Genomic DNA, 18,496 nt, shown 5'->3' on the forward strand with positions numbered 1-18,496 from the left:
AGCACAGAGCTTGCCTCATATCCTCTGTTCTCTCTCTGCCCCACCCTCCACTCGTGCTCTCTCTCTCTCTCTCAAAAATAAATAAACATTAAAAAATTTTTTTTAAAAAGATGAGTAAATTCTGGGATCTAACATATAGCATGGTGACTACAGATACCAATACTGTATCTTATCCTTGAAAGCTGCTATCAGAGAGAGTAGAGCTTTAATGTTCTCATTCTAACAACAACAAAATGATAATTATGTGAGGTGAAGGATGTGTCAGCTAAGGTTATTATGGTAACATTTTGCAATGTATACATGTATCAAATCATCATATTGTACACCTTGAACTTACACAATGTAGTGGTGTAGTGCTATATTGCACATCTTTAAAAAATTTTTTTATATGTTTGTTTATTTTTGAGAGAGAGAGACAGAGCGTAAGGAAGGAGTAGAGAGAGGGAGATACAGCACCCGAAGCAGGCTCCAGGCTCTGAGCTGTCAGCGCAGAGCCCGATGTGGGGCTCGAACCCACGAACCGCAAGATCATGACCTGGCTGAAGTTGGATGCTTAACCGACTGAGCCACCCAGGCATCCCTATATTTTACATCTTGAACTTATACAAGTTGTATGTCGTGCAACCCAATGTCATTATACACATGTTTCAAATCATCACATCGTACACCTTGAACTAACACAATGTCGTATGTCACATATATTTAATAAAGCTGGCGGGTGGGGAAGGATCAGATTAATACATAGAATCTCAATCCCATAACCTCTGAAAGGGGGCAACATTTAGAGTCAGTTATTCCACTAACCTAAAGCTCTAAACACATATAACTAATTTACAGTGACAGGAACCAGATGAACAGGTATGTACGGAGGGAAATGAAGATGAAGTGGAGGGGGCCAGAGGGAACTTTCCAGAGTGATGAAAATGTTCTAGATCTCGATCAGTGTTTTAGTTATACAGAGGCGTACATTTATGAAAAATTCAACTATAGTAAGCTATACACATAAGATTTGTGCATTTTACTGTATGTCTGTAAAATATATTCTAAATTAGGCCTTAATGTAGATTTTGTTGTGAAGAAAGGAAGAGCTAGGAGAAGGGAGAAACATGTTTGTTGAAGGACGAACCAGAGTAAGGCAGAAAGCAGGCTCTAGGTGTCAGGGCTGAGTAGAAATCTTGGACCTCCTAGCAAAATCTCCTCCCCTCACTAATAGCTCAGTTTTCAAATCTATAAAGCAGGGTAATATTTTTCCCTCACTGAGTTGTTAGACTTTAAGGAATAATCAAGGTGATTCACGGTAAGCACTTAGAATACTGCTTCGCACATGGTAACAGATGGAAACTTAAAAAAATAAGTCGGTCTCCAGGCAGCTGGTTAGAGAAGCCGAAACCTGGGCAGAGAAAAGGGGACCTCCTGGGGCAGCCTCTGAGGTCTGCAGGGGCTACAACCACAGGCACGACCCAGCGGGGGCGGGGCAAGCTGGGGGTTGTAGTGCTCGCCAGTCTAAAGCACCCACGGATGCGATGCGGGGCGACAAGGATGGGCTTGTCGCTCCCGGGGAGTGCCGGACCTGAGCAGGTAGCTGCCGCGCTCGGCTCCAGGCTGGCTCCAGAGATGGGCATATGCATCCTGTGGTCACTGGAGTCCCCTAACCTCCCGAAAGAGGTATAAGAAACGCTCCCAGTTCGAAGACGAGAAAACAGGCTCAGAGAATGACCCAAAGCGGGAAACCAAGATCTGCTGACCCCAGTCTTTACTCTTTGTATACGGACCCTGCCCCCTTCAATCCGAGGCTGAAGCGAAGGGAAGCGAAGGTTCTTTGAGCGGCAACGTTGTCGTGTTATCTTCCCCATTTCACATACGAGGAGACAGAGCCCGTCACTCATCTAAGGTCACTCAGGCAGTAAGCGCGAGGCTGGGAGGCCAGGCCTTGGGCGCTTCGCCCTTGCACGCCCTTTGCCGCTGGACGCCGAGGGGCGTGGCCTAGAGACGCCCCGCCTCCACACCCCCCCCNGGCCGTGGCAGGAGGCTCTCGGGCCGCAGAGGGACCGGGACCCCGGGCTGCAGCGGGGAGCGACTCGCCGGCCGCCCGGTTGGGGTGGAGCCCAGCCGCGGCCCCAGGTAACGCCTGGCCCGGACCCTGCGCCGAGCGCCCCAGGCGCGAGGCCAGCGAGGTCGGAGCGATAGGGGGCGGCAGCGGGCTGACAGAGTAGCGCTGGGACTTCAAGGGTGGCCTCTGCCTGCGCCTGCAGGGCCGGAGCTCGCTGTCCCGGGACCCGGAGCCAGAGTTGCTCCGCTCATCAGTCTACCCGCTAGGTCCAAGTGTCCTAGTTCGAGGACCCCCTGGGAACTACAAGTCGCAGCGTGCCCTGCGCCTCGCACGTGACCCGATCTCCCCCTACTCCACTGGCGGGTTCCGGCTTCAGCAGGGCCCCTGGCAGTAGGGGGCGAGAGTTCAGGAGTCGCGGCAGTTGTTTGGCTCCGTAACGTCGGTCCCAAACATTTCACTAGCGCTCCTTGTGCCACCCGCTGGGGAGCCAGGGCTGCCCTAGGGCAGGCCTGGAACGGCTGCGGGTCCTAGGAACAGACCACTGCACCGCAGCGCCGTCGTTACAGCTTTCAGGATGTCAGAACGCCCAGGGGTCCAGAGAGGGTCTGTGTCTTGCCCAGAGTCACAGAGCTTCCGCTGCCTGAGGATCACTAAGCTCGAGTCGAGCTGGTGGGGGCGAGGGGGGTTCGGGGCGTCAGTGTGGGCAGGACGACGGTAGGAAGCTGGCCCTCAGTAGGGAAGAAATAGAAGATGGAGGGAAACTGGGGAATTCGGTTGGACTCATCTCCCTGGGTTTGCCAGGTGCCTGCCCTCCTGCAGCCCCAGTTTTCATCTCTGAACGATGTGATACTATCTGCGCCCATCTCTGCAGACCCTGGGAGTCACAGTGACCGGGGGTGCAGGGGGAAGGGAGTCAGAAAGGTGAGCCCCTTCCAACCCCGCACCCACAAAGCTCATGCATTCAAGTGCAGACTCAGACTCCGGAAGTTGGGCCGGTACCGCTGAAGATGCACACTTAGAGCCACTATTGACTCACTGAGGTCCTCCCGCCACCGTTTTACACCTGGCCAGACAGAACCTCAAAGAGGTGGTGACTTCCTCAAGCTCACAGACCTAATAAGAGGCAGAGCCAGGTTCCAAGCCCAGACAGGTTGGCTTCACAGGTGTTCACAGGTATGTAACCACCATTGTGTGCCTGTCCTCAGTAGCCTGTAGTAGATGAATACCAGTGGTGCCCAATGAGTGCTTAGTAAACGTCAGCTGTCACTAGTGTTGCTGTTCTGATTTTACAGATAAGACTGAGGTGGAGAGAAGCCAAATAACTGATTCAAGTCAAAGCCGGAGCCAAAGTAACCACTGACCTGAGCCCCAGATCTAGGACTACCTTTACAGACATCCCAACCTCCTGCCATGTGCACAAACACTTCTTTTGCAGGGAGCCAAAGCTTGGAGCTCAGATGTGAGGGTGATGTGTTCAGGCATGCCCTGAGCAGAGAGGACTTGGCGGGGAGACCGTCAGTCCCCACCCTGGGTTGGGCGGCCCTGGGCTCAGATCTGTGATGATCTGTGGCAGCTGGGATGTCTGCGTCCAGAACTGGCTCTACCAGGCTGTGCTTCGTGTCCCTGGTGACCCTCCCTCTCTGTGTTCTGCAGGCTTCGCCTGGGAAGGCTGTTGAGCCCTGTGTCGGGAGGAGGATTTGAGGGGTCTTAGAAGAAAGGAGTGTGGTGCTTTCTGACCCTGAGGAAGGAATGGAAGCAGCCAGCTGTCCAAGCTCTTGTGGGGTGGGGGTGGGGGCTCCCCGCTTCTTCCTGCCAAAGCGGAATCCCTCGCATCTGAAGAGGAGGCTTGGGGGTGGCAGGTGGAGTTTAACATCTAGTGCTTTGCACTTGGAGGCACTAGGATTTGAATCCTCTGCTGCTCGTCCACCGGTCTTTGCGCCTCCATAGTCTACTCTTGCCTTGGGACATCTGTGCTTTGACTATTGACCAAACCTTTGGGGACTCCGTTTTGGCATTTGTATTGGTTCCGATGTGAGATTAGAATGTGATCCCCAGGTTTGCCCCTTGAGTCCTACCCCCTCACCCATTTCCTATCTGTAAAATGCTGGCACCCAGCTCTTAGGTCATTGGACCAATGAAAAGATGATCAGGATGGGACAAGCTTAGACTGGGCAGGAGAGCCTAGAACTCCAATTTCTCCACAGAACCTCACTGCAGATACTTGGGTAAGAGTGAGTCCCCCACCCCGACCTGTGGCTTCTGGAGCCTCTGGGCCACACTTCCCGGATGTGAGGCAAGGAGAGGCACTTCCTGAGCCACTTTCGTCAGCTGTGAGATGAAAACAGAACCTGTCTTAAAGTGCGCAGGGGTAGAGTCGGGTGGAGCGATGAGAATGAGGCACACAGGTGTGCAGCCCACATCGCCACATTGGGGTTCCAGAGCACAAGACCTGCGGGTTAACCTGAGGGCGGGGATTTTACAGGAAAGCCAACTCGTGGCTTCTCTGGAAAATGGTAAAATTGAGCCTCCTTCCCACTTCCCCCAGAGTGATTCTGCGTGTGCCCAGGAAGGTTTTTCAGATCAGGAGGAGATGTGTTACTGGCCTCTGGCCCTGGGGGAACCCTGAGGGGCTGTGGGAATTTGCTGAGGGCTTTTCAGGGCAGTGAGAGAGTCATGCCTGAGAGAAGACAGGGCGGGGTTCTCCTGGCCCTGTAGCATCAGAAGTAAGAGTCAAACCCAGAGCCCCTTCCTTAGGCATCTGCCACCCAGTGTGAGCCAGACCCTGCTGGGGTGGGAGAGCAGTCCCCTGGAGATAGCTTCTGCTGTTGTGATGCAGTGTGATAGCAATCTTGCTGTGTATTGAGGAAGCCAAGGCAGCTGACTGGCAGGAGACGGGGCAGGGAGGCTCCGAGGAGGCAACCTTTGAGCTGAATTCAAAGGTTGAGCAGGATTTTGCCAGAGGTAAGGGGTGATGATGTTTTAAGTAGCATTGTATAGTCAGAGGTTTAGTAGTTTTGAGGTACATGACTAGATTGTGGGTGAATGCTTTCTGAGGGTGCAGGAGTGACCTCGCTGTTCTAACTGTGGCCTTGTGCAGGTCATTTCACTCCTTAGGCCTCTGGATCCTCACCCATAAAATAAGGCCTTCCAGTGAAGACTGGGTGATCATGCATTTAAAAATTCTGAATCCCTTAGGCCCCGGGGGTGGGGGTGGATTATGGAGACATGAAGCGAGATGATTGACAGGGCTATGTGCACATTAAACAGTATGAAGTGAGGGTTAGTGTAGGTCTAGCCCTGAGTTCAGAGATGAGGGAGTTCAGTACAAACTGGAGACCCCAGAGCTTCCTGTAAGAGGTGAGATGAGAACAGAGCCCCAAGGACAGAGAAGAGGAATAGATTGGTAGAAAGGGAGAGAGAGGGTATCTCAGGCAGGGAAGGTCAGCAGGTGCACCCAGCATCATGGTTGTGGGAGAAGGACTGGAGAGAGGTGAGCCTGAAAGGGTGGGGGAAGTTTGTTAATTATAGCCCAAACGGCAGGCAGCAGGGAGCCATTGCACTTTCTGTCCCTACAGAGGCAAGCAGGGGGGTGGTTTTAACAATGTAGCATCTTCCAGAGAGGGAAGGATTTTCTAATTGCTTTTACACAGTGGGAAAAATAAAAGGTTGGAAGGGATATAGGAGAAGGAAGAGTTGGTGATAAGTTGCTAAGAGAAAGGTATAACCGTGTACATTCCCATTCATTCTCAAGCACACCTAGTTTTAACTGAAGGATAGAGTTTGGCAGGTCACATCTATAGTACTGACTGCATCATGAACTTGATCTCCTGTGCTTAGGCATCTGCAGACCATCCCTGGATACCATCTTCAGTCATTGCATTGCTGGCTGCACATCCACGGTGCTTTAACAGATTGTTGCTGGTCTAAACAACACTTGGATAAGCATCTCTGCTCCCAAAACTTCCTTCTGGATTGTTTCCATTGGATACCTTTCCTGAAAGGGGATTTTCTGACTCTAAGGGAACAGAGGTTTTAATGCCTTAAAAGACTTAAAACATACTTTTACAGTAATTTTCCGTACAACTTTCTATAGGTGCTATTGTATGGGTTTTTTTCTTTCCTTTTTATTATTTTTTCATCATGAAAAGTGTACTCTTTAACCCCCATACCGTATTTCATCCACCCCCCAGATTGTACAGGGTTTTATAAAGACAGAAAATGTACACAAGCATATACAATAAAAAGTGTGTCCTCCTGACCCGGTACTGTCTTCCAGTTCTCCCTGAGGACAATTGTTAGTTCCTGTATATCCTTACAGAAATATTCTATGAAGATATATATTTCCTTCAGAAAAATTGATACATACTGTTACATACTGTTCAGGAAATTGCTTTCCATTTTTATTTTTAAATTTGGGATTATAAAGTACACCAAAGAAGCATAGAAAATGCAGCCCCATGCAGAAGAGTCCATTTATTGGTTAGATGCATGCATCATTCTTCTCGGCCTGTGCCTAGCTCTGGGATAGAGTATTACTGACTTCTATTCTTAAATAATCAATGTGGAGGTAATACCCCACTTTGTAGAATGTCTGCCCCAGTATTATTAGGCAAAAGAGAACCTAGCTCAGCTTTGGTTTTAATTCAGATATCTGTTCAGCCACACTTCCTAGCGGTGTGACCTGGGGTGAGTGACACCCCCCTTGATCCTCTTTACCCATCTGTAAAATGCAGTCATCCCTCCGTCTCCTCGCTGCTGAGGAGTACAGTGGGAAACTGAAGACTCCACTGGGTTTAGTTCCCCAATACCCTTAAGCAGGGAGCCCTCCGTAGGGGAGACCAAGCTCCCATAGACACGCGCTAAAAGCGACAAGAGTGCGGGACAACTGAAGCTCAAGCTTCAAACTGTTCCCCGCCCCTTTCCCGGGCCACGCTGGGGGCGGGGCGGTTAAATGTCTCTGTGGCGTCAGCGCACGCTGGACCAATCGCCCTGCCTCACAGGCGTTAGCTCGTTTGCATGGGCTGCCCACTATTGGTCCGTTGGGCAACCCAGGCCGTCCCAGCTTTTTAAAGCTGCCGCGTAGTATAAACAAGATGTAGGGCGGCCAGGCCATGATGTCATCGCGGCGCGGCAGCTCTTGGGGCTGACGTCATCTCCGGGGAGGTAGCCGACCCAAGGCTGTTAGAGCCTTCCTAACCCTCTCGGGCTGGTTTAAGAGGCCGCTCCTGCCCCGGCGAAGGTCAGTCCCATTGCACTTCACTGTCTCAGGCGGCGCCCCGTCCTGGAAGAGAAGACCATGACACAGTAAGTCCGTGCTGCGGCTTTCCTAGCGGGACTCCTTTCTCCTGCAGGGAAACTGAGGCTCAGAGGCGCGAAAGGTTCGAGAGTTTGCATAGCAAGTTCGAGTTGCAGCCGGTTGGCCTTGCCCAACCCGGGGTCTCCCATCTTTAGCTCAGGCCATGTGGCCCCGCCCCTTGCCTTGGTGACTGCGGTCACTTTAAGTGCGAAGGTGGGGGCAAGAAGGAGGTTTTAAAGAAAATTGCCTTCCAAGATGGCGTCCTATTAATCACGTGCCGCGTCGCCGCAAGTGATTGGCTCTCGTAGCTCCCGCGGGGCGGAGCTCTTGGCGGGGCTGCCGCGGGCAGCAGCCGGCTACTGTTTGCTGGAACCTCCCGGCGCGCCCCCGCGAGGCCCCCTCCCGCCCGGCGCGCGACCCCGCCGCTTCGAATGTTGTGAATCAAATGTGGGGCTTATTACATTCCGCTGCCGCCGCGGACAGTTCTTAAAGGGCCAGCCGCCTGCAGCTGCGCAAACCCGGCTGCATCCTGCGCCGCCTCCCGCTCCCGGAGGGCCTGAGCTGAGAGAGGCAGACCGCGCGTGGGCCTCGCGAGTCAGACGCCGGCAGACCGACAACAAAGAAAGGGCCCCGGAAGGAGCTGGACTGCCCCCGGACCGGGGGGTGGGGAGGGGAGCACATTGTTCCGCAGGGCGGGGGCTCTTAAAGGGTCCAGGCAGCCCCCCTCCCCCTGCCCAGCTTGGCCGTCCTAGATCGGGAACAAAGGAGTCAACGTTTTGCTTTGCGGCCGAAGGTGAGTAGGGGCCAATCCCCAACTCCCTATTTCCGCATCCCTGGAACTCCTGCCCCCTCCCCTGAGGCTGGGGTCTGTGATCTAGCTGGCTCTGCAGGGGTTAATCACGGCGGTCCAGAGGGGGATGGCGAGCCCTCTAGAATCAGGGAGGATTTCCACCACTACCACCACCACCCCCTCCCGCAGCCTCCGATAGCCAGGTCGAGTCTCCCTTCTCCGGAGGCTGAGTGCTGCGGTTGGAGAGGAAGGAGCCGCCCCCTCCCCCTGCCACCGCCACTTCCTTTGTTGTTGCTTTTGTCTCACGCCGAGCACATGGTCCGGGATCCTCGGCTCTTAAAGTCACAGCGCTCTGGCCCCAACGCCGCAGTCTGGCCTCCCGCCCCCCACGTCCTTCTGAGCGCGGCACAAAGGAGTGAGAGGAGGACGTGGGGGACCCCTCTGTGGGCGGGTGTCTGCACCTCGGACCCCACCATCCTCTGGTAGGGGAGGCTGAGGAAGCTCCCCAAAGCCCCGCAACCTGCATCTGGTCCGCGTTGAGGAGGGGCGGGCCCCCCAGAACACTGTTTTCCACCCCCGCTAATGTGACCACCTGGTTTCTTGCGTCTTGCTTCTTCTGGCTTTATTTGGGCATTCTAAGAAGGGGAGAGTTCCACCCCCATTTCACAGCTGTGACAACTGAGGCTCACAGAAGCAGAGAGATTTCCTTGATCAAGGTCATCTAGGGAACCTGGGCTAGCCAAGGACTCCTAGCTCCGAGCCTGATGGTCCTGCCCTCAGCTACCTCCAGGCAGCACAGGTTGGAGAGCTCTCCTTGTCCACCTGGCTGTGGTGACCTAGCCTACCCCTTGGGGTGGGGGCCGCTTTTCTCATCCTGCCTGAATATATTCATGCTCTCAGGGGCTGACTTTGCTTAACAGCTAAACAGCCCCTGTTCAGGCAAACATCCCCCAGGGGCAAATGACTTGGCAGAGGCTCCCTAGACTAGGACTGGGATAGCCGCTTGGGGCCCTGGAAGCAGGGATTTGGCTGCCTCCTGGGGGAAGGGGTGGATGCGAAGTGTGGTGCCTCCTTCCAGGTAAGATTGGATTTAGGGATGGGACCCTCAAGACCTATTTATCCAGACCTTAAGAGAGCACGGCACAGGACTATGGAAAAGCAGAGAAATTGAGGATGGTTACCTGGCCACCCTTGCTGTTTGACCTTGAGCAAGTGTCTAGCTCCATCTCTGGGCCTCTTTTGCTTCACCACAATAGGGTTAGTCATGGGTGCCTGAAACAGGAAACTCTTGAGATCCCCTTTAGGGACTGGAATTGAGATTTGGGATTAGGTGGTTATTCAGGTTACTGATGCTAATGAGTCAGGAGTTGGGGGAATCTGGGTCTAGGGGGCCAGCCGGGCAAGACTAGTTCTGTTTCTTTAGCCTTGTGAGCTCTAGAGTAAGTTACTTCCTTTCTCTGGGTCTCAGTTTCCTCAACTGTGAAGTGGGTGTGTCCTCTCTGTGCAACCTGTGTTCTTAGTAGGACTTCAAGAACCAGGGACCCCTCACATGCCAGCTGGGGTTTTTTTCCCCCTAAAGAGGCACATTTCCCAGCTAACACTTGGAGAGCTTGAAGTGGCATCGGATTTCTGTTTGTGTGCTAGAGTGGAGGTCAGCCTCTCAATTTCTGATAGTGATCATTCACACCTGAGCTCTGCAAATCACCTCTGCCTTTGAGCAGTCCTTGCCAGTCCACTGGGAGGTGGTTATTGGGCTATTCCCATTTTACAGGTGAAGGAGCTGAGGCTCAGAGAGGGGAAGCGACGTGTCCAAGACTCTGGCCAGAAGTCTTACTCTGGTACCGTGTAAGAATGCAAGGGTTGACACTTTCACCTTTGGTACCACAATCTACAGCTGGAGGCCCTTCTGTCTGTTGGTCTGGTTTCGCACTCCTTGCCACTTACCTTTCCTAAGGAATGGGTATTTTTGAAGGGGCTGGCCACAGAGAAGATTCCCATGTGCCCGGGCTGCTGTGGCACCCACACCCCCCAGACTTCAGCAAGGCAGCCTGACACAAGAGGAACCATTGAAGCCACTGCCTAGACCGTGTCCCAGTGTACTCACAACTCTGGCTGACAGGCCTTGGACCTCACCTCTCAGAGCCTCAGTGTCCTTCCTTATGAGGGTTGCTGTGAGGACTCAAGATGACACATGAGAAGTGTCATAGTTATTACTGTTAATATTCCTCATCAGCAGGGCTGTGGGCTCCCAAGATCTCTGAGGTCCGTTAGAGCACAGGTTCCCAAACCTGGCCGTGTTGTAGAAACCGCTGGTGATTTTGGTAGAAAATATAGGTGTCCTTGTTCCCCAACCCTCCAAAGATCTAGAATGTCTGGAGTAGCCTAGGAGTTTATTGTTTCAGATATTTGGGGAGTTTACTCTGAGTCTCTCTTGGCCTTTGTTTGCTAGGCTGGATTGTCAGCAAGAATCAGGAAGGCTGCATAAGGATGTGCACTTGGCCCACAGGGTGCAGTTACAAACCTCGTTACCTATGGTGGGCTGGTAGGGAATGGGCCTTGCGTGGTCTAGAGGGAAAGCTCATGATCTGAGTGAGGGGGCCAACCAGAAATGAGGGCCTAAAAGGACCAGATTTTCTGCCTTTTTTTTTCCTTTCAGGGAAGGCCAGGTTTTTATATAATCTCCCAATTAAAAAAAAATTTTTTTTACTCTTTATTTTTGAGGGATGGGGAGGGGCAGAGAAAGAGGGAGACACAGAATCCAAAGCAGGCTGTAGGCTCTGAGCTGTCAGCACAGAGCCCAACGTGGGGTTCAAACTCACCAACTGCGAGATCATGACCTGAACTCAAGTCGGATGCCTACCCGACTGAGCCACCCAGGTGCCCCCTAAGTTGTTGCATTTTTAAGTGCTACAAAATGAAACTTGAAACAAGCTTATGAATCTCTTTGAAATGAAATCAGTCAGTAGTAATACAGAACACTTTCTTTTTTAAAGATTTTGAGTTTTATTTATTTTTGAAAGAAAGAAAAAAAGAGCATGCATGTGTGTGAGCGGGGGAAGGGCAGAGAGGAAGGGTAGCTTTATATGGGGCTTGTACTTACAAACTGTGAGATCATGACCTGAACCGAAGTTGGAGGCTTAACCGACTGAACCACCCAGGCGCCCCTGTAATCTCCCAATTTTTAATCATCAGGTAGGGATGATCATCAGGTAGCAGTGGCCTTCATTCACTGCTGCCGGACCATGGCCTTGGACCTGTGTAATTGGTTTTCTAGCGTACGTTTACCAGATCAGTGCTGCACACAAGCTGGTGCCTTTCTGCCAAGTGCCAGAGCTCAAGTTAGATGGGAGAAGTGTGAATTCCAGCTCTTACACTTCGTGGCTGTGGCCTTGGCCAGGCGCTGCCCTTGCAAATGGAAAGCTTCCCCTGCAGGCTGGTTTTTTGGATTTAGGGCCCAGGCTTATAAAGCTTAGCACAGAGGAAATGTTCTTGCCACTGTTGGCAGGAAGGAGCTAAGTGTTGAGGGTAAGTGGTACACTGGTTCTCTAGCTGTGTCAAGAGGGAGGCAGCACCAAAAGCTGGGTATCGGGATGTTTAGGAGTTTTGTCAGATGGAGAAGGGGTGGTTAGGGGGGGCCTCCCTGTGGCAGGAACAGCAAAGGGCTGGTCCTAGTCCTATTTGATGCACCTTCTGACTTTGCAGGACCTGATAGGTTCTAGCATTCTCTCTGCCAGGGCCTCATCCCAATGTCTGGAGTGAATAAATGGTGGCCCCCCCAGCTTATCCCACTTGGATCCCCAGCTCCTACCTGAGAGGAGACCTGCCCCACCCCATTCCCACCCAACTTCCTCCTTTAGGTTCTCAGTTCCCCTTTTTTCTCAGCAAGCCCCACCTCCACTTGAGGGTTGTGTTGGGCCCCTAGAGCAAGGCCTTGGCTCTATGCCAGACCCACCCATCTACCACTGGCCACTTCCTTCATCACCTCCTGTGAAGCCCTTGGCCTGGACCACTCGCTGCTGGCAGCAGGGTGCAGTGCGGGGCTTGGGGCCAGCTCACCTCCCAGCTTTGACACTTGGACAAATCTCTTCCTCTCTTTGAGCCTCAGTTTTCTCTCTCGTGAAATAGAGCTGACAGTGCCTTCCTTGAAGAGTAAATAAAGTCACATGTGGGTAGACACTGCAGGAGCTGGTTATGGAAAGAAAGAAAACTAACTTGAATTTGGAGCCCCTGAGGTCAGGAACCAGGTCAGAACCTCTTCCCTGGCAATAATGGAAGGAGAAGCCTGATTCGAATCAACCCTGAGCCACCCCTCTAGAAAGGAGGAAGCTGGAGTGCCCTCCCAGGAACCCCAGCTTCCTGGAGGTTGAAGTTGTAGACCCCCCCCCACAACAGGACAGGGTGCCCTGGGAACCCCACCCAGAGGGAGGCATGCTGGCCAGCCCTCTGAACTCACCACAACCCTGAAGGAGAACTGGACCCCATTTTATAGAGCAGGAAACTGAGGCCTGGGCTCCCTGTCCCTGATCTGTCATCCCTGAACCCCAGTGCCAAGAAGAGGGCTAGACCCAGAGTACACACTAGATGTGTACCACAGGGTGTGATGGCCCCTGGAATTGGACTCCTGAGATTTGATTCTGTCTCTGCAGTCCCTAATGGGGCAAGTGACTGGACTTCTTTGTGCCTCAGTTTGTTTATCTGTTTGCCTCCTAGGGTTGTGAGCCCAGGCCCAGCCCCTCCATCCCTGTGCCACCCCTGATGCGACCATGGGCTCTGGCAGTGACTAGGTGGCCACCCTCTGCCCCTGTGGGTCAGCGGCAATTCTCTGTAGGACCCAGCAGTGCCCCGGGCCAGCTCCGGGGAAGGTAGGAAGGAACCTCCTAGTCCTGCAGAGCCTAGAGCTCCCTGGTGCTGGGGCTGTCAGCTTGGGTTGGGGAATAGGAGCTGGGAGAGTGGGGCATAGGGCCCTGAGCTGTCTTCCTTCCCCAGTGGGTAGTGACCTTGGCTTCTCTCCATGCTCTCTGAATGAGTGACTCCCCTCAGTCCTACTGGGGCCTCCTCTCTGTGGTGCAGCCCCGGCCGCGAGGGCCCCCTGGCCAGCCTGCCTGCCCAGGATGAGCGCTTACCCTCCCAGCAGCCACCGTCCCGACCACCACACCTCCCTGTAGAGGAGCACCGAGCCTCGGCTCCTGCCGGCAGGAGCCCCCGAATGCTGCATCCAGCCTCTCAACAGAGCCCGTTCATGGTTGATCTCCACGAGCAGGTAGGCAGAACACCAGTCACCTGTTTCCCCACCCTGCTGGCCCCTCCCCTGTCTGAGGACCAGAGGTAGCAGAGCCGTGATTGCACTTTGCTAAACTCGTTGCATGTTCAGTGATGCATTATTAGTCTTGTTTTACAGGCTGGTAAATTGAGGCCCAGAGAAGGGAAGGGCCTTCTTTGGGACTACACAGTGGATGAGTGTTTGAGCTGGAAGCCCCTCCCAGGTGTCCCAGAGGGTTCTCTCTGACATTTAGGGCTTGAGGCAGGGGGATGGCCAGGTCTGTACCTCGGTAGGCCCCAGCTAGAGCAGGGAAGGGAGCTGGCCCAGCAAGGCTTTCTCATTTCGGGGTAGCAGTATGGGCAGGATCCCCCCTACAGCTCTTGGGTTTCTCTCTACCCACAGGTGCACCAGGGACCCATCCCTCTGTCCTACACAGTCACCACAGTGACGACCCAAGGCTTCCCCTTGCCTACAGGCCAACACATCCCTGGCTGCAGTGCCCAGCAGCTCCCAGCATGCTCCGTGATGTTCAGCGGGCAGCACTACCCCCTCTGCTGCCTCCCACCCCCGCCGANNNTGCCTCCCCCTCCTACCCCTCCCCCCCCCACCTGAAAGTCCCAGACACAGACCAGCAGTAGAAGCAAGCTGAGCTGATGACACCCATTGAGGCTGTCAGAGCACCTACCCAGTTCCGGGCCCCACCCCTGTCCAGAAAAGTGTGTGTGTGCTCACATACAGTTAGAGAGCACCTGGGGGTTCAGGAACCTTCCTGCACCCCAGTGCATGCCTTTAGGTATGGAATTGTTAACTAACGGTCTTAAGAGTGTAGCATCCTGCCTAAGTGGCCTCTGACAGGGATGGGATGGTCCATAGGGCTTCTGTGGGGACCTCTCAATGAATGGAATGGCTACTGGTTCTCAGCGCAAGCATAGCCCCAACCCAGAGCCTAGAAGAACCTTCTACAGCCCCCCTCCCTTTCTTGACAGCTGATCCAGGCATGTACCATGCAGCAGCTCCCTGTGCCCTATCAGGCCTACCCCCACCTCATCTCCAGTGACCACTACATCCTGCACCCCCCACCGCCAGCCCCACACCCTCAGCCTGCCCACATGGCACCTCTTGGGCAGTTTGTATCGCTGCAGGCCCAGCATCCACGTATGGTGAGTCTGGGCAGTGGGTTTGATGCCACAGGGGATGGCATGGGGGGTGGGGCTTCCCTTGTTACTCACTCTGGCTGACCCACCCCTGCCTCTTCCAGCCCCTGCAGCGGCTTGACAATGATGTGGACCTGCGGGGGGACCAGCATCCCCTGGGGAGCTTCACCTACTCCGCCTCTGCCCCAGGCCCAGCCCTGTCCCCATCCATGCCCCTGCACTACCTGCCCCATGATCCACTGCACCAGGAGCTATCCTTTGGTGTGGTAAGTACCACCTCCACTGAGACTCTAGGGTGATCAGGAGACAGGCCCACTGGGCTGACCTGTACCTGGCACCCCTCTCACAGCCATATTCCCACATGATGCCACGGAGACTGAGCACCCAGAGAGATCTNCCAGCACATCTGCTCCAGAGCCATGGTGCTCTGGTCTCCTGGGGCCTCCAGTTGTTGCATCCAAACATAGCCCCATGAGGTACCAAGGGCCTCTACAGCCATCTGGCATTCCCACCAAACCACACATACTCTCAGCACTCACCAGCTGGGTTCCTTGCTCTCCTACAATGTCCTGGGACAAACACTGGAGTCCTGGTGTGAATGGTGCAGGGCTCTGGGCTTTGTTTCACGGAGGGAGTCGGGAGCAGCTCTGCACCCCCTACACCTACTGACCTTGACCCTGGGTCCCCCACACCTGTCTCCCCTAGCTCGATGCTGCCAATGTCACCAACAGCAATGGGGCCCACCATCAGCCTGGATCTGGACGTGGATGATGTGGAGATGGAGAACTATGAGGTCCCGTGGAGCACTGTCCTGGGAGGTAGGAGTTTGGGGGACCTCCGGCCTTGAGCACTAATGACCCTACCCTCCTCTCTGTATCCAGGCCCTCCTGAACTTGGCAGAGCGGCTAGGAGATGCCAAGCCCCGAGGCCTCACCAAAGCGGACATCGAGCAGCTGCCATCGTACCGCTTTAACCCAGACAGCCATCAGTCAGAGCAGACACTGTGAGTACTGTGCCCATCTCCCTCTGGGGGACCCCTTCCTCCAGGGGATCTTGTGCTATGTAGTGAGCCTCCCTCTGCTATTACTGTGGAGGTAACACTCTGTGCCCACCTTCCAGATGTGTCGTCTGCTTCAGTGACTTCGAGGCGCGGCAGCTGCTCCGAGTCCTCCCCTGCAACCATGAGTTCCACACCAAGTGTGTCGACAAGTGGTTAAAGGTAACGCAGCCCAGGCTGGATCCTGGGTATTCCTCACGTGGTGGGGGAGGTGGGTGGGCCTTAGAGGGCTCTCCCTTTATCCTTGTCATCATCCAGAAGTTCAGGCTCTGTTCAGGGGTCAAGTCCTAGAAGTAGAATAGACCTAGCTGAGGTGAGTAGGGGACAGGCAAGAGTAGAGCCTGATGTGTGGCTGCTCCCCCAGGCCAACCGGACGTGTCCCATTTGCCGGGCCGACGCCTCCGAGGTGCCCAGGGAGGCTGAGTGAGGCCCACAGCCGCCCAGGATAACCCTGCCCGAAGCTCTGGAAGCTCGGGCTGGGGGGACCTGAGGAGGACGGGGAGGGAGTGGCCCAGGCCTGCCCCGTCATTCCCACCTGCATCTCCAGAGCTGGTGCCAGGGTCAGCCCCGAGAGAAGCCCCTGCAATAAGCCCCTGCATTTGCCAAGCTCCAAAGACTCCTGCCCCAATCTGCCTGCCAGTCCACCCACCACGGAGCTGCCTGAGTGTCCCTAACTCAGTCTCCCCCCTGTTTGCTCTCCAGTCCGTCTCCTTTCCTGCCAGCCCTGGGAGCCAGGAGTCCATCCCTGCCCCCAGGGTAGGCAGAGGGGGCTCCATTCCAGGCTGCCTGGTCTCTCGCACTGAAATGGTGTGCCATCTGACTGGGTGGCACTGACAGGCGTGTGGACACATGGTGGCATGAGGCCATTTCCTGAGCCCCAGGCCTGGGTCCTCCTGCCTTGACCCCAGACAGATTCAGGTAGCCAGCCCCACGCAGTCTGCTGTGAGGGGTGGGTCTGGCTCCTTCAAGTACCGTCACCCTCAGGCTGGAGGGCATCAGAGCCAGCCTCCTGACCAGATGGGAGACAGGCCCTGAGCTGAGGTGGCACGTATCCTGATGGGGCCTGGGCCACGCAGGGGAGAGTGACCTATGTTTCCGGTGGCCACTCTCCCTGGCAGTGATGGGGGCCAGACCCTGCCCAGTCTCCCCTCTCTGTTGTTTTGCATGAACGTGAGGAGCAGCAGTTTTTGTTTATTCATTTGGCCCAAAATTGCGTGTAGGATTTGGGGGTGTGGACTTTTAAACAATTTGTTTTCTTTTGATTTAATGGGGGGATATAGGGACCAACCAGGACCAAGTGCCCAGGGGGCCAGGAATGGTCTGGTGGTGCCGCCTGGTCTGCATGCATGTGTGCGGCTGGGGCAGGGCTGGGCGGCCGGCGGTCATGGGTGGGGTTGGGGGGTGGTCTGTGCTCAGCTGATAACTGCCATGCACTGTACTGCACACGTCCCCAGAGCCTACCGGGACCGTACGCTTTTCAGGGCATTTCTCCCTCTAGCCAGGGCCTGTCTCCCACCTGACTGGGCAGGTCTCCTCCAAGGAAGTCCCAGGAGGACAGGGACCAGGGAGGGCGTGGATCCCACCTCCAGGGGCCCCCTCCCAGCCTGAGCCCTGCCCTCCAAGGTCTGGAGGAGGCCCCCTGTAGGGTCTGGCTGAGCTCCCACCTTCTCCCTCCCTGGTTCCGTTCCTTTCCTGTCCTACCCCCAGCTGGGGTTGCTGCCCCCCGAACGAACCGCGTGTGGGGCCGGCACATCCTAGCAGGCAGCCCCTGGCGCCTGCTGCCTCAGGGATGCTCCAACCACCCTCGTTCTCCCCGCAGCGGCCCTGGCTCCCTGCCTCCCCTCAGCCTGCCATGGGGCCCCATCAGCCTGGCCCCACCCCCATGGAGAACCCAAAGTCTTACTGTATATAACTCCAGGTGACGTTTCTATATTTATAGCAGTGTTGAAACCCCACGTATTTTACACAGAGAACCACCTTCTCCAAACCCCCCTCCCTTTCCTACCCCAACAAAAGGTTTTCAGAATCCTTAAGGTTCCTGGGGCAGGCGGAAACAGGCTCACGGATTGTGTGTCGGCTGCAGCAGTGATTCCAACGAGCAGCTAATGGGGGGGAGGGGGACACAACATTTAAAAAAAATCATTAAAAAAAGATTTATAAACAATTATTTAGGATGTTTGTGATTTGCCGACCTTGCTATAGATGCCATGTTACCAATGATTTCCTGTGGTGGGGGCTTGTCATTGTTTACTCTTTTATTTACCAACTTCTGGCCTAGGCATGACAGTGGGCACCATCCCCCAGCCCTGGCTGGGCCCAGCACCTGTGTTCTGTGTTAGAAAGGTTTTATATATATATATATGCATAATTATATATATATATATAATTACATATATATATAAAAATATATGTAATTTTGGGGGCNTTACAGTTACCTCATTTTTCCCATGTATGTATTTGAGAAAATGCTAATATATAGAGAAAAAAATGGTTCTTAAAGCTTAAATGTGTGGTTTTTTCCATTCCATTGGATTCACATTGGTTTGTAGCATTTAACATAACTAGTATGTTGTATTATATATATGTGTATACTGATTGAAATTTTTAACAGATTTGTACTTTTTTTAAAATGAAAGTTGCTAGTTCTGCTTGACCAAGTAGTGCAATCATTATTTTTTTTAATATTGTTGCTGATTTCAGAGGGATATTCACTAATAAATGTATGATGTATATCAAGTATTGCTCAAGCTGCCTTTGGTTACTTGTGTTCTTTTGATGGGAAGCGGGGATAATGATGTCAGTCTGAGTGGGTAGGGGACAGGGATAAGGTGGGCAGAAAAGACTGTTCTATGCTGTGGCACCTTGGGGGTACCTCCTGATCAAGAAGGT

The 18,496-nt window shown here is 53.9% G+C and overlaps 1 protein-coding gene and 1 long non-coding RNA gene across 2 annotated transcripts; both read left to right on the plus strand.

The window, feature by feature from the left end:
• The first annotated feature begins 2,729 nt into the window (after positions 1–2,729).
• Positions 2,730–6,308, plus strand: LOC144225962 (uncharacterized). Its single transcript, XR_013333485.1, has 2 exons — positions 2,730–3,223; positions 3,343–6,308. It is a non-coding gene; the product is annotated as an uncharacterized LOC144225962 (long non-coding RNA).
• Positions 6,309–7,367: 1,059 nt separating this feature from the next.
• On the plus strand, positions 7,368–17,774 carry RNF44 (ring finger protein 44). The gene is made up of 11 exons (XM_077757268.1): positions 7,368–8,139; positions 12,847–12,998; positions 13,207–13,396; positions 13,799–13,965; positions 14,382–14,556; positions 14,655–14,816; positions 14,900–14,969; positions 15,198–15,343; positions 15,432–15,553; positions 15,670–15,769; positions 15,972–17,774. The coding sequence occupies exons 2-11, from the start codon at positions 12,892–12,894 to the stop codon at positions 16,032–16,034; spliced, it is 1,302 nt and encodes a 433-aa protein (XP_077613394.1). The 5' UTR covers positions 7,368–8,139; positions 12,847–12,891; the 3' UTR covers positions 16,035–17,774.
• Positions 17,775–18,496: the final 722 nt, after the last annotated feature.

This window comes from Crocuta crocuta, unplaced genomic scaffold, assembly GCF_008692635.1.
Source record: "Crocuta crocuta isolate KB4526 unplaced genomic scaffold, BGI_CrCroc_1.0 scaffold131, whole genome shotgun sequence".
Classification (NCBI taxonomy): Eukaryota; Metazoa; Chordata; class Mammalia; order Carnivora; family Hyaenidae; genus Crocuta; species Crocuta crocuta.